At 38.0% G+C, this 16,546-nt stretch overlaps 1 protein-coding gene across 1 annotated transcript in view; it reads left to right on the plus strand.

The window, feature by feature from the left end:
• Positions 1 to 16,546, plus strand: part of LRBA (LPS responsive beige-like anchor protein) — a 746,337-nt gene that overhangs the window by 574,255 nt on the left and 155,536 nt on the right. Inside the window, exon 46 of the mRNA XM_052655100.1 lies at positions 15,805 to 15,957. Within this exon, the coding sequence (XP_052511060.1) occupies positions 15,805 to 15,957 (153 nt within the window). The remainder of the gene's footprint in view (positions 1 to 15,804; positions 15,958 to 16,546) is intronic.

Raw genomic sequence — 16,546 nt, forward strand, 5'->3', positions numbered from 1 at the left:
TGCTAAAGGGGAACTATCACTATAATATCTTAGGGTTCCTATTTCTTGCATTATACTAATACTCAGAGAATCAGTCAGTTCAGTCGTTCAGTCTGTCTGACTCTGCGACCCCATGAATCGCAGCACACCAGGCCTCCCTGTCCATCACCAACTCCCGGAGTTCACTCAAACTCCTGTCCATCGAGTCGGTGATGCCATCCAGCCATCTCATCCTCTGTCGTCCCCTTCTCCTCCTGCCCCCAATCCTTCCCAGCATCAGAGTCTTTTCCAATGAGTCAGTTCTTCGCATGAGGTGGCCAAAGTACTGGAGTTTCAGCTTTAGCATCATTCTTTCCAAAGAACACCCAGGGCTGATCTCCTTTAGAATGGACTGGTTGGATCTCCTTGCAGTCCAAGGGACTCTCAAGTAGCTTTACTGAAAAATAAAGGCTACTCCTAAGAAATAAAGATTCAAATACTCCTTTTTATTTCAGAGAAGAAAGAGACATTATTAGATTTTACTAAAGCAGCCTTTCACTTTTGGCATGTTTTACCATCTTAAAATTGGGGGTATCATTTGTATTTCTATGCGTCATTGGTGGATCCGTTTCAGATCTGACCCTCAATAATACTTTTTATTCCATTTGGATAAAAAGTTTGGAAGTGTTGATCAGTTCTCTAGGCTTACCACACTGTCCAGTAGTAATGTAACATCAATCATAATTATGATCACATATGTAATTTTAGATTTTCTTATAGTCACATGTTAAAAAGTCAGCAGGACCATGTGAAATTGATTTTAAGAATATATTCAATGTGATACACCCAAAACATTTTTATTTCAACATGTAATCAATATAAAATTATTAATTAGATATTTGGATTCTTATTTTTTATACTGCGTCTTCTTTGAGATCTGATGTGTGTTTTATATTCACAACAGGTCTGTCCTTGGATAGCATAGTTCAAGTGTTTCATGGCCACTATAGTTAGTGGCTTCTCCATTGGACAGTGCCAACTTAGGGCATTGTTTCAGCATCACACTGAGAGATAGCTTTCTTCATGTAGAAGGAAAATTTCCTTCATCGTCTTTGAGCAATGATGTTTCTGATGGTGTACTCCATCTGAATATGAACTGACAGGTAGTAGCATTAGTAGGTAGTCTTGAGGGCTGAAATAGAAAGTGCTAAAATTGGTTTGGAAAATCATCTCTGGCATAAATAATAATTTAAAATCTCCCAGCAAGAGCTTGTGTTTCAAGTCTTAAAAAAAACACTTAAGTTTAGAAACTGAGGTGCAAAATAGATTACTGTGTTCAGCCTGAACCATTATGACCAGATTTTGTGGAGCAACTAAGGCTTGTAAAGCTTGCGTGAATTTCATAAGGCAGCCACATCTAAACATTTAGACAGAAAGCTAAGCGTTTCTAGGTAGTTCATTGCCACTGATTTCCCTCCCTCTCTCCAGGCAGCATACTCATTTCAGACACTTTTAGTGTCAATAGATTTAATGTAATGATTAAATACCATCTGACTTGCCGCAGTTTGAAATCTTTTTCTTCTTTCCTGTAGAAATGATTGACAGATCAGGGCTGGAAAGTGGAGGGAGTCATAAGTGTCACTTAGGTTCATTGTTTCAGAGTGGGAACAGGAGATTACATGGAGATTATTGATGACACTTTTCTAGAAGCTCGGAATTTAGTGCCAAAATATATCTTAAAATAACCTGTGCTAAAAGTTGGTAGTAGAATAGAAGTCTGGTGGAATCCTAAGACAGCATTTATGTTTCAAGTTTTTATTTTGAAGTGTATGCCCCGGTCGTGATACAGCACCAAGTGAGACAGAGCTGCCTTCAGGAAACTTGTGCACTAAAGGGAGGGCTGACAATAAGAGCATTCCAGCCATTCAGTGTGATAAAGGCTCTGTGCTTGATGGAGGCGAGATCGGAAGTGAGGAGGAGGGAGAGGCAGGAGGAAATCCACGGCTGTGATGAGGTGCCTCATAAGCTGCTGTAAGGAGGCTGGACTTTATCCCGGGGGTAGCCGGGGAATGCTGGAGAGCCTCAAGCAGAAGGGCTGGGGTGGTTTGGGTGATGACTGTGATTGGTGTTTGAACACGCGTTACACCATGAGCAGGAGTGGAAGCAGTAAGTAAGCTGTTAAAGTAATAGGGTGAGAGGCCGTGGAGGCTTAACTCAAGTCACGGCAATATTACTAGAGAAATGTGGGTGGATTTGAGACATATTTAAAAAATGAGAACTGTTAGGATTTGGTGACTGATTTTGTCTGCTAAGATGAGAGAGAAATTAAGTTTGACTTGGACATGTATGTAGAGAATTTAGTTTGGGAGTAGTTCCCTAACTACCAGCTCCCTACCTTCAGTCAGAAAACTTTCCATGACAGGTGAATTCAACTCCCCCCAAACACATTTAGTTAAGCCAGTATTTACTGATAATTTCACCATATAAAAATATGTATGACAGTACAGAGCATTTAGGATTAAAAGGATAAAATAAATGGTTCTTTATGTCACATACTCCAGGTGAGTACAACAGATACATATAAAACTATGTTTTAATACAAGGTAGACAGTTATAAGTACTATAATAAAATATATAAACAAAATGGAATTAATTCTTCCTGGAAGAAGTGGGCTGTAATGACTTCATAGGGTAAGTGGTATTCGAGTTGTATCTTAAAGGTTGTGAGAGAGTCTTCTGTCTCCCAGATTTACGTCTCTCGCATGTACCTTTCTCCTGATACCTGACATGCTCCTCAGCATGGCCCTCTCATGTATAACACATTCAGAACCAGATTCCTGATCTTCATTCCCTTAAACCTGCTCTTCTCAGAGTTCCCCTTCTTAGTAAATGGTTTCCTGGTTGTGAGTAAAAGCTGAAGTCCTTACAGTGTAAGACACTACAGCGGCTACCCCTCCCCTCCACTATCCTGTTACACCTTGACCACTTCATACCGTGTGCCCCCTTGTCCACTCTATTTTAGCCAAATAGGCCCTCTTAGCTATTCCTCACAAACTCCACCTCAGAGCATTTGCTTTTCATTTCACCTGAAAACCTCCTACAGATAGCCTTATGGATGAATTTCTTCAGCCATTTCAAGTCTTTGCGCGGGTATCACCTTCTTAGGAAAGCCTTCTCTGTCCTCTTTGTTTAGAAGTATGTCCCTCATCCCGTGCAGCTTAACTCATTTCTCGGTGCTGTGTTTCTTGAGTCACTCACCATCTGACATGCATGTCCTTACTGTTTATTATTTATATCTTCTCCTACTGGAATACTAGCTCCATAAGAGCAGGAATTTGGACTGTTTGCTCACTGGTTTATCTCTAGTGCTTAAAACCATGCCTGGAATATAGTAGGCCCTAAATTAAGGATTTATTAAATTAATGCTTTGATAAAGAGTATTCTGAGCAAGAAAATGACACAAACAAAATTCAGAGGAAATACTTGGCACATTGGGGAATGCTTGTTTGTCTGCTGATTGGTCTTATGTCCCTAGTATGTAGGAACCACAGAAAGGGAAAAACACTGAAAGGCAATTGTGGTCTGATATGAAGGCCCTCAGTAATATGAAGATAGTTTTCAGTTCTCAGTCCATGTGATCTCTGGCAAGCTACTCACCTCTACCACTGGAATGCAAGACTATATGTATACAGACTTTGTTCCTATAACATTTCATTTATTAAACAGGTTGCAGTTTCTTGACGCCTGGGCTATATTTTCCTATCCCCTGTTTTAGGCCAGGAAGATTCATTTACGATTTTGCACTAATTGGCTCTATTATAAAAAGAAAGTGCTTTGGCAGCAGTATGGAAAGTAGATCCATGGAATGGGAAAAATGGATGAGAACTTAGAGGTGGGGAGAGATATTAAAGGCTATGACAGTTAAAGGTAAAGACGATAAGAGCCTCAACTTGTTGAAGAGTTAAGGAGATGAATTCAGGGGGTGAGTTAAAAGTAATTCACCAGGGTTTGGCACCTAGTTGACTGTTAAGGGATGGGAAGGCATAAAGATGATTGTTTAGACTGGGTGCCTAGATAAATAATTATTCTATGAATTATATTGAAGCTGGTGCATAGATCAAATGTGTGGATTCAGTTTTTGACGCATAGATATATTTTTGGAATAACCAGAACACTATCATCCAGTTCAGAATCGTGTCACAGGCCTGTAGGAGAAGAAGAAATATTAGGTGATGCTTATCTTGAACTCCTCAAAACAATTGTCTAGTCTCTTGATCTCCACTTAGCTCCTGCCATCTTCCAAGCCCACTCGAATCAAGCTTTCTTCTCTACCATGTTACCAACATCAGTCTTGTCAGTCATTGATGAGCAGCCTTGTTGTTGTTCAGTTGCTCAGCTGTGTCTGACCCTTTGTGACCCCTTGGACTACAGCCCTCCAGGCTTTCCTGTCCTTCACCATCTCCCAGAGTTTGCTGAAACTTACGTCCATTCAGTTGGTGATGCCATCCAACCATCTCATCCTCTGTCGTGCCCTTTTCCTCTTACCTTCAATCTTTCCCAGCATCAGGGTCTTTTCCAGTGAGTCAGCTCTTTGCATCAGGTGGCCCAAGTATTGAAAGTTCAGCTTTATCAGTTCTTCCAATGAATATTCAGAGTTCATTTCCTTTAGGATTGACTGGCTTGATCCTTGCTGTCCAAGGGACTCTCCAGAGTCTTCTCCAACACCGCAGTGTGAAGGCATCAGTGCTTTGGTGCTCTGTCTTCTTTCTTGTTCAGCTCTCACATCCATACAGGACTACTAGAAAAACTGTAGCTTTGACTATACAGACCTTCGTCAGCAAAGTAATGTGTCTGCTTTTTAATACTCTGTCTAGGTTTGTCATAACTTTTGTTCCAAAGAGCCAGCGTCTTTTAATTTCACGATTGCAGTCACTGCCTTGTGATTTTGGAGCCCAAGAAGATAAAGTCTGTTGCTGTTTCCATTGTTTCACCATCTCTTTGCCTGAAGTGATGGAACTGGATGCCATGATCTTCGTTTTTTGAATGTTGAGCTTTAAGCCAGCTTTTTCACTCTCCTCTTTCACCTTCATCAAGAGGCTCTTTAGTTTTCTTTTGCTTTCTGCCATTTGGGTGGTGTCTTCTGCATCTCTGAGGTTACTGATATTCTCCCAGCAATCTTTACATGTTATCAAATGCAGATTTTCAGTACTCGTGGTACTCGAGCTGTCAGCATTATTGACACAACTAATTGATTCGTTTTCCTTGTAGCATTTCCTCTGCTTGGTGAAGGAGCCAACCTACCTTCTCTTGACTATCTTCTTTTCTCCGTCTCCTTCACTGGATTATCTTGTTTGCACACCGTAAATTACTGGAGTACCTTTTGTCTTGTCTTTAGATCTCTTTTGTGTCCACATTTGCTCCCTGGGTGAGCACACCTCACCTCTCAGCTCTCGCTTGAATTCTAGAGCTGTGTATCTAGTTCCCTTTGAGCTATGTGTATGTTTATGGATGTTTTAAACTGAACATGTCCAATATCAAACTCTGTACTCTCCTCTCCACCCTGAAGAAAAAGTCCCATTTAATACCCGCATTTGCTATCCCAGTGAAAGATAGCACTGTTTACCCAGTTTGCTCAGCCCTTTGGAAATCTTGGAATCTTTGTTCCTCCCGGACACACACACACCTCATTACTCATCTAATCAACCTGCAGAATGTGTCTAGAACCTGACCTGTATCACCACGTCCATCACTAGGACCCTCGCGCAAGTGACTATAAATTCTCACTTCACCTGCTCCCCATGTGGGATTTTCTCTATACAACAGCGAGAATAATCTCTTTGTTTTATAAGTCAGATCACATCCTGTGCTCCCATCCATCCAGTGATCGCTTGTCTAGCTTAGACCAGAATTCAGCTTCTTAGCACAGCCCTGTGCTGTTCAGTGGCTTCATTGATGACTCATGTCTTTTTACCCTCCTGTAGCCTCACTTGCCTTTGTTGTGGTTCCTCTTCAAAAATGCCAAGCCTGCTCCTTTTCTTTTTAATATAAATTTATTTTAATTGGAGGCTAATTACTTTACAATACTGTATTGATTTTGCCATACATCAACATGAATCCACCCCGGGTGTACACGTGTTCCCTGTCCTGACACCCCACCCCCCCATCCCCCCACCCCCCCACTCCCCCACCCCCCCACCCCCCCACCTCCCTTCCCCCAAGCCTGCTCCTGTTCTGGTCGCTTTGCATGTAATGTTCTCTCTGCCACAACCACTTTCCCCATTTATTTATTTATTTTTCATTCAGGTCTCTGCTCAAATGTCACCTCCTCAGAGTGGACGTGCCTGAACTCTCTCTCTAAAATAACACTGCCCAACCACCATCATTTTCTATCCCTTTATCTTGCCTTTTTTTTTAAAAAAAAATATAATGTTTGCCACCATTTGACATGGTACATACATTAGTTTGTTTATTTCATGTCTCCATAGCTAGAGCTCTGTGAAAGGTGGGGACTTTCTGTTTTGTTCACTTGGTAACCTCAGCATTTAGAACAATGCCTTGCATTTAGTTAGAAATCAATAAATATTGGTTGAATGAATGAAATCTATCTTATAACTTTTTGTGTATCATTAGTGATGAGTGCAAAATTTTGTTGTTATGAAATCAGTAAGATCAGTACAGCATATTCCATACTTAAAATTAAATAGAATGTGATTAAATCCTAGGAGTTTACTAAATAGTATTTAAAAAATAAATGACCATCAGTAATATTATGCAGAATTAGTTTTCGCTTTAATAACCCTTAAAGGTATTAAATGTGTATCTGTTCATTAGAAGTAATAATACAAAATAGAGATGATCAGAAAATAGTTTTGTGTGTGTACTGTGAGATTTGTTAAACATGAGACCTTTGACTTGCCCTCCGCTACTTCAGAAACCCCAGGGGCTGTGATCTGAAGATAAGTTAGGTTTTTTTTTCTCTTCTATCAGCATGTCTTCTACCATAATACATTCCACAGATGCTGATAGCATCAGCGTTAGAACCATTTATAAGAAAATGTTTAGCTACAGTTAGTAGAACATAGTTGCTGGATATGTATTTCTTGAAGTATTTGTTAAGAGAAAAAGCTTAAGTTAGGATGACTTGACAGTTTTATTTTCTTCATCTGTTCTTCCTATTTTCAAACAAACTTTTAAATAATTCAGAATTTTGATAATGCTAAAAGACAGTAAAATTAAAATCTTGCCCTTTTCTGTACATCCTTTCCACATTTCTGGCACACGTATCTCCCTCACTCCTTCCCTCCCTCCCTCTTCCTCTTGCTGTCTCTTCATTCTGCCCGTTCCTTCTCCCTCTCTCTGTCTCCCCTCTCTTTTTTCTTCCTTCTCTCTCCCCCTCTCCCTCTCTTTCTCTCTTCCTTCTCTCTTTTTTGGCAGTCTCTTTCAGTCTCTCTCTGTTTCACATCCACGTTAGAGTGAGCTCAAGCTATCTTACTTCTCTTGTAACAATGTAGAACACTCACACTCTAACTGAACTGTATTTGTGTTCATCCTTGTTTTTGTACATAACTTACAGATTTGTTGATTTAACCACATCTTTTTAACCCTTTTCTTTTTAATGCATCAGTAAGTTAAATGATATACCTATGTACTAATATTTTTTTAGTATTGAACTTTGTACTCTTGTGTCTACAATGAACCATTTTTTTGTTATTCTTGTTATTCTTTGACAAAAAGTTCTTAAGAAACTGAATATTTTTCCTCTTACGCTACTTACACACTGGGCAGAAAAAAATTGTTTAAAGCACTTAGAAAATGTTCCTATCTTCCTAAATTATAAAAATGTACACAAGTCAGCTGTAGTTTGTTTTTTGAATTAGTGATCTTATATTTTTGTTCAGTGGAAAAATATACATTCTTCATTAATATATTTTAGATACTGATGTTAACTGTTCTTCCCCATACTTAAAGCAATATGTATGTATTTTATAACTTGCTCCAGAAAAGATTTACGGTGGACGTTCTATTTCCATCTTCTGGCAGTCACTGCTTACCTGTTATTTGCATCATTAATGTCCATTATCTCTCCCCAAATTACACTGTCCTGGAAGATAGGCGTGTGAAACAGCAAAAGATACAGCGAAGATGTCCAGTCCAAAGCCGCAGGTGAAAAAATGTGTTTGAAAGCAGGAAAGTGCTATAAAGTATTGAGAGTATTCATCATAAAATGAGGCATGTGAAGCTATGCTGTCATTATTAGTAAAAATAAATAAATCTGTTTTAAATGTGATGGCTGTTTAGTAGGAACTACTTTCTCAAATACTTTTGTGGTCATGTTTACTTTTACAAGTAAATATTGTTAACTTGCCCTTTGGATTATGTTGAATGCTTTTAAAAACGTCTGTCATTGAGTTACCTGTTGGCAGGTCAAGTCTCTAATTTAGGGTTGTTATTGGGGCACATTAATGATGATAATAATAATAGTAAGATCTTTTGTGCTTGTAGAATTCTATATTATCTCATATTAGCCTCACAGTAACCCTGTGCTTTAGAAGTGGCACTTGAGGTAACTAAGGCTGCCCTGGTGGCTCAGATGGTAAAGAATCTGCCAGCAGTGTGGGAGACACAGGTTTGATGCCTGGTTTGGGAAAATCCTCTGGAGAAGGGAATGGCAATCCACTCCAGTATACTTGCCAAGAGAATTCCACGGACACAGGAGCCTGGGGGGCTACAGTTCATGGGGTTGCAAAGAGTCAGACACTACTGAGTGACTACACTTTCAAGGGTTAGAAAAGTTAAATTAAAACCATGTGACCCGTAAGTTGAATAGACAATATATAACCTAAAATTTTGCTTTCACATCTTTTTTTTTACCATCAGTATCCCCAAAGCAGTGACTTGTCAGGATTTCATATTTTAACAAAAAGAAAAAAAAAATTTTTTTACTTTAGTTGTGAAGTAGCAAAACTGTTCTTATTTCAGTTTTGATTACCTTATTTCTTTGGATTAAAAGACTAGTATTTGTCATGGTTGCCTGGGTATTATTGAAGTGATGGTTTTAATTCAATGGATAGAATTGGTGGCTATTAGAAGGCGAATCGTGCAGCCTTGCTGCAGAGGCCATTCATATCAGTGCGGATCGTACCTTAGTAAAGAAACCAAACATATGTGTGGTCACAACCAATCCTTGTCATTATGCCATGAAAGCCTGGGGATTTGTGATCAAAGCAATGGGCTTATCCTTAACTGTGGTATAACCTCTGGTTGAACCTTTCAGACTTTTATTTTAAGAGATGATACACTACGTTTTGACCATGTTACTTACCTCGAAGACCTATCCACCTAATTAAGTGATAGAGATTAAAATTAGTGTCAGCAAGTCAAAAGAGTATGTGACTTGTAAATACCTCTGCCTCCTGTCAGTGTTGTTTACTTACCATTTTGCACTGATGTTTTAAAGAATTGCTGAACATGTGTTTTTTATCCAGAGCTGAATGTTCTGTTCTGATGAATATAAAACATACTTCACTTTTTAAACGTACGTTAGAAGTATTAGAGAGACATAATCTTTGACTCTGTCACTAAATTTCATCTGTCAAAGGAGATAGTTCTGAACTGTAATATTTAGTGTTATTTCAAGGCATGGTTCTTAGAAAGATGCTTTTAGGATTTAGATGGAATTCTGCATGTAACTTGAATGTCATTATCATCCATAGTAAAATTTAGGCAGTATATATACTTACTTGTTTCTTTGGTTAGATGTTGGTGTACCTCAGTTGAGTTCAGCTGTTTATTTCTTATTACGAGGATATTCAACTTTCATCAACTGATTTACTTTTGCAGATCTCCTTATAGTGAGATGATAATATGTTTTCAGTATATACTTACTTTTTCACTTAATTGTCTTTAATTGATGATGTCCTTTATACCATATTAGACACTTCATAATCTTTCTCTTCAGTTTTAATTTACTGGAAACATGTGTCCATTTTAAGATTATCTCCTGTTCCATGTATATAGTCCTCTCCAAACCAACTGAATAGTTCTTCATTGATCATTGGAAACAAATGATATATGCATGTTTCAATCTCTGTACCTCTTCTTAAGATATTCTGCTTCTCAGAACTGTTCTTGTCTTTCCCCTCTGCTATTTATCTTTGATTGTAACTACCATTCTTCAACAGGTTTTTATTGAATATCTAAATGTGCCACTTACTGTGTCTAGGCTTTGGAGGTATAGCAAGACACACAAAGTCCTTAATCTCCTGGAGCCGTCAGTTAGAGGGAGCAATATAGTTTGATGAGTGTTATATTATGAAAGTACAGTATATTATGTTCTTCTCCCTAGAACTTTCTCTGACAACCCCAACTTCTAGGCATTTTTCTTTTGAATTTCTAGAAGGCTGTTTTTGTTTATAACCAGTTTACTCCCAATTAATATATCCTTTCACTGTTTAGGAATGTACATCTGTGATCTGTAGAGGGGAAGTAACACTTATGTCTCCGTATCCCAGATCCTAACACACTTCTTTGTAAAGTAAAAATAAAGTGAATTTCCTTGTGATTGTGATTGCTATATAACACTTCATGTCTATCTAATGCTTATATCAAAGAATATCAAAGAATCAAGTAACGGGAACTTTATAAAAGTTTTACCCTGCTCAAAGTGAGTTCTATCATTTTGTTTCCTAGAAATAATTGTGAGTAAATATATTGGTACCTCTTTATTATTTAAATACAGTTGACTCTTGAACAACATAGGTTTGAACTGCATGTGTCTACTTATCTCTGGATTTTTTTCAATAGTAAATACTATAGTACTACCCTGTCCAGGATTGGTTGAATCCATGGATTCAGAACCACCTATGCAGGATACAGAGGAACTGCAGATATGAAGTGCCAGTTTTTGACTGGGTGGAGGGTTGTTGTTGTTGTTCAGTTGCTAAGTCATGTCCCGCTCTTTGCGACCCCATGAATTGCTAAGCATGCCAGAATTCCCTGTCCTTCACTGTCTCCCTGAGTTTGCTCAGATTCATGTATATTGAGTCAGTGATGCCATCCAACCATCTCATCCTCTGTCGCCTCCTTCTCCTCTTGCTCTCAGTCTTTGCCAGCATCAGGGTCTTTTCCGTGAGCCAGCTCTTCACATCAGGTGAACAAAGTACTGGAACTTCAGCACCAGACCTTCCAGTGAATATTCAGGGTTGATTTCCTTTAGGTTGGATCTCTTTGCTGTCTAAAGGACTCTCAAGAGTCTTCTCCAACACCACAGTTCAAAAGCACCAGTTTTTCAGCACTCAGCCTTCTTTATGGTCCAACTCTCACATCCATACATGACTACTGGAAAACTGTAGCTTTTACTATGTGGACTTTTGTCAGCAAGGTAATGTCTCTGCTTTATAATACACTGTCTAGGTTTATCATAGCTATTCTTCCAAGGAGCAAGCATCTTTTAATTTCGTCGCTGCAGTCATCATCTGCATTGATTTTGGAGCCCAAGAAAATGAAATCTGACACTGTTTCCACATTTTCCCATCTATTTGCCGTGAAGTGATAGGACCGGATGCCATGATCTTCATTTTTTGCATGTTGAGTTTTAAGCCAGCTTTTTCACTCTCCTGTTTCACCTTCGTCATGAATCTCTCTTTAGTTCCTCTTTACTTTTTGCCACTTTAATACCACGGTCATTAAAGTGGTATCATCTGCATATCTGAGGTTGTTGATATTTTTCCCAGCTTGTGATTCATCCACCCCGGCATTTTGCATGATGTACTCTGCATATAAGTTAAATGTGTTTTCCAAGGATCAACTGTATACATTTAAGTCCGGAACCACTAACTCAAGTATATAAGAAGTGTCCTCATTTGAATTCAAATCTTCATATCTGGCTAGTAGGAAATATTCACAGTCATTAGATGCTTAGGACAAAGGCCTCCTTTCCCAAGGCTTGAATGAGATACAGGCTTATGTGGTACCTAAAAAAATTGGCTTTCACGTCTTCAGTTCATCTTTTTCACTAGTAATATATCCTCATTGTCTAGGATGTATGGTCTTTTGGAAGCTGGCAGCTCTGCTGGTTATCCAAGCTTGAGTTAAATATTTGCTGATGCCAGAAGCCCTGGTGCCAAGTGACTAGCTTAGCTAAGTGCACCATCATGGAGCATGTGTGCAGGTGGGCAGATTGTTCTCTGTGTAAGGGGGCTTGACTGAAGGAAAGAAGAGAAGCCCAAATCTGCCTATACTACACTCACCAAACTGAGTTCTCTTGTGACTGAATGAGCCCTGAAAGAGTGCCTTTTTCCTGATTCATATATAGGCACCATATGGACAAGCTGTAATCCCGATCACTGCTTACCGTCCCCTAGGTTCCAGACTAGCCTCTCTATCCCTCCCCTTCTCCTCTGGCTCAGAGAACACCAACTACCAATTTTGAGAAACGTGGTTCCCTAATTCTGGGGAAAATGTCTCTTCTCCTTGATTTCTGTCTTTTAAAAATAGCCTTGACACTACTTCTCCTGGGCATTTTATATAGTCTCCTGTTTGCTTAGACTTTCACAAAAGACAGAAAAAAAAAAGGATGTTTTCAGGAGGCCTCTTCTCTGGACCCTGCAAATATTCTGGAAATGCCTGACAACTGTCTTGAAATTGGAAGGTTGTATGCAGTGGGAGATTGAGGAGTAAAAAGTAAAGAAGTGTAACACAGAATTCCCATCCCAATAAATTTCAAGTGAAATATTAAGCCTAATTTTTATTTGACTTTTATTTTTGTTTTTTGTTTAATCATTTGTTTTGTATTGGGGTATAGGCAGTTAACAAACACTGTTGTGAAAGTTTCAGGTGAACAGTGAAAGGACTTAGCCATACATATACATGTATCCATTCCCCCTCAAAGCCCCCTCCTATCCAGCCTGCCGCATAACAGTGAACAGAGTTCCATTAATTTTTAATTGATAAAGTTTACAGTTTTAATTTTGAGCATCTTTATAGCATCCTTTATACAAAATGTATAAGGTATCTAGCTTTAGTAGGAAATCACAAATAAAGCCTATGGTAATTATGGAAATTGATAAGTCTTTACCTCCCTCCCAGCATTATAGAAAAGATACAACTGAAAGTTTAACGTGGTTCAGTCATATCTTGTATTACAAATTTCTTGTTTGTTTTATGTGTAATTTTGCTCTATTTTATTTTGAGATAAATTAACTAAATTTACATTTAGCGTAAGGGCTTCCCTGGTGGTTCAGATGGTAAAGAATCTTCCTGCAATACAGGCAAGACAGGTTTGATCCCTGGGTCGGGAAGGTCCTCTGGAGAAGGAAATGGCAACCCACTCCAGTATTCTTGCTTGGAGAATTCCATGGACAGAGGAGCCTGGTGGGCTACATAATCAACTAATATGTTTAAATAAAATGGGCTAGGAACAAAATATATTTCTGTTAATTGAATTTAGAACTTGTAAAAGAACCAATGAAGAGCCTTTATGTTTTGAGCAAATATATTTTTGTCAGTTTATTTAACTAAATAAAATGAGAGATGTAGAAGATAGGAAAAAACATTAAAGAATCATAAGAACTTTGGTACTACATAAGAAGAATTAAACATTTTATTTATAAGAAATTTGCTATGAAAGGTCATTTGTCCCCTTTCTTCTTTCTAGATATGGTCTCAAGAAAGAGTATATTTTTTGTATATTTTTACTGTGTAATATGTATCTCTGATTTATGATGCAGGTGACTGATCGCCCAGATAAAAACTTGGGAGAAACTTAGCATCTAAAATTCAGCCATTATCATTGTTTTGACTCCTAGGAGAAATACTACAGAGAAGCATAGTGTGTACAACAGGCAGAAGAAGGGTGACATCCTCTGTCAGAGTGTTAGGGTGAGGGTAGGGGTACACAAGTATTACAGCATACTTCAGCAAATTGATAGTTATAAAGCGACATATCCACATATGGTAAAAAAACGGCCGTGGAGTCAGTCGTATCCAACTCTTTTGTGACCCCATGGACTGTAGCCTGCCAGACTCCTCTGTCCTTGCAATTTCCCAGGCAGATCACTGGAGTCGGTTGCCATTTCCTTCTCCAGGGGATCTTCCTGACCCAGGGATCGAACACAACATCTCCTGCCTTCACAGGCAAGTTCTTTACCACTGAGCCACCATCAAAGCGTGTGTGTGTGTGTGCATATGTGTTTGTTTGTGTGTGTGTGTGTATGTAACTTTTTTTCAGGAGAACTAATTTTCTTATCATGGAAAAATGGAAAGTTTTTGTTTACTATTTTTAAAAAGTGCTTAGAATATATGTTAAAAACATCTTTAAAATGTTTAGCACTGTGTATACTATGTAAGTAGAGTCTATGTTTATTTGATGATTAAGTACAGAGGCTTTAATTACATAGAGTTAAATGTCAATCTAAATGTTTCTCTAATTTCCAAATTTATCATAAATCAGCTGTATAACCTTGGGCAAATTGTAAGTTCTTTGAACCTTAGTTGATTCTTTAAATGGTGATGATACCTTACCTTGTAAAATTGTTGTGAAGATTAAATGTGATAAGTTGTGAAGTTTAAATGTGATGTTTATTAAGAGTTTATTTTAGTACTTGACTCATCTCATGCAGTAAATCTTATTTAGCTCAAACAAATTGAATATAGCTTTTTGTTGCATAAAATAGCACATATATGTCTTGTTAGGCTTACATGCATCATTTTGGAGAAGAAAATCTTAAAATTTTGGTATAATCACTGTATCATTTTATTTATGGTTAAACTTTTAGTAGGACTCTTCCTTTTTAAAAATTTTTGTAAAGTTTAAATGTTTTTCATGTTAGTGATCATGTGGTTGTCAGGCATTTGGAGGACAGGGTCATTTCTACCCTGCTTAGTTAATTATTGTGATTGTAAACAAAGGATGTACAATTCAAAGTCAAGCAGCATTTCACATGGATGATGGAGGTGATAATAGCTTAATTCCTGCTGAATTTTTTTTCTTTGCTCTAGTGAATTCATACTGACCTTGTCCAAAATCTGATGACCTCCCTATTTTACTCAACCATTTGGAAAGCGAGGCTGCCATAGCTGGCCCTGAGGGGGTGGCTGAAAGACCACTGAGTCACTGACCCATGTCAAGACTGGATTTCAAGTCTGATCTGTAGGACCTCTGAAATAATTATACATGGGGCTTATTGTACTCAAAAACCTAACTGGTTGCATTTTTGTGCTTATTAAGTATCTTGTTAAAGTGTATTTTAAATGTCCTTATTTAAGTCATATTTAATTTACTATTTCTCATGCAGGTCATTTTCTAGACTAATTATAAATTTTTATCTTTTATCAGAGTTAGTACCTTCAAACTAAACTTGAGTGTTTTGAAATGTGAGCAAAATATATTATTACACCCTGACTGACTTCATTGAATATCTTCCTGGTTCATGATGGACCAAAGCTTTTTAGTGTTTATAAAGATCTTGGTTTTTTATGGCAAAAATTCCATACACCTAAACAAAAAAATCTAGTTTAAGCTGTTATTAATATTGTAGCATGTTAATCTCTCTTTATATGTTTTCTAACCTCAAATATTACTCAAATGTTGGTATTTTAAGGGTTTTGAGGTTATAAGAATTGTCATAAGGAAAGCATATGACCACCCAGTAAGGTGTTTTTTTAGATTTGACTGGATGTGATCAGTCAGCCTTGATGGAACTTTGTGATAGAGCTAGGATATGAAAACAAAAAAAAATTTCCTATGTTTATTTTGTTCTTCTGCATAATAGGAAATGTTTGGCTTTTTATAAATACCTTCAATTTTCTACAGTTTATAATATGACTTTGTCTTTTATTTTTATATAGGAGTTGATCCCTGAATTTTATTATCTCTCTGAGATGTTTGTCAACTTCAATAATTATAATCTTGGAGTAATGGATGATGGGACAGTAGTATCAGATGTTGAACTTCCTCCTTGGGCCAAAACCTCAGAAGAATTTGTTCGCATAAACAGATTGGTAAGTTGGAATCATCTACTCTGTCTGTCATGAAACTTTTCTCAAAGTGTATTCCATGTGTTGGTATAATCATTAACCCTTACTCTTCTGAACAGAACTGTAATTGATAGGGATAACGGAAAGTGACATGATAGTTCATAAATCTCTGTATATACTTTATAAAATCTTATTGACTTGAAAGGTATAATGGTTTCTTTTATGCAGGATTTAGGCTACTTTTGCCTGGCAAATCCCATGGACGGAGGAGCCTGGTAGGCTGCAGTCCATGGGGTCGCTAGGAGTCGGACATGACTGAGTGACTTCACTTTCACTTTTCACTTTCATGCACTGGAGAAGGAAATGGCAACCCACTCCAGTGTTCTTGCCTGGAGAATCCCAGGGACGGGGGAGCCTGGTGGGCTGCCGTCGTGTATGGGGTCGCACAGAGTCGGACACGACTGATGCCACTTAGCAGCAGCAGGCTACTTTTATATGAATGTGATTATTCAAGATTATAAGTGAAAGTTACAAGTGAATTTCTTAGAGAGTGCTATGCTTTTTCAAACATGAGTTTCTTGTACCATTAGAAGTACAGAATTCTATGTTCCAG

The sequence above is a fragment of the Budorcas taxicolor genome, chromosome 17 (assembly GCF_023091745.1).
Source record: "Budorcas taxicolor isolate Tak-1 chromosome 17, Takin1.1, whole genome shotgun sequence".
Classification (NCBI taxonomy): domain Eukaryota; kingdom Metazoa; phylum Chordata; class Mammalia; order Artiodactyla; family Bovidae; genus Budorcas; species Budorcas taxicolor.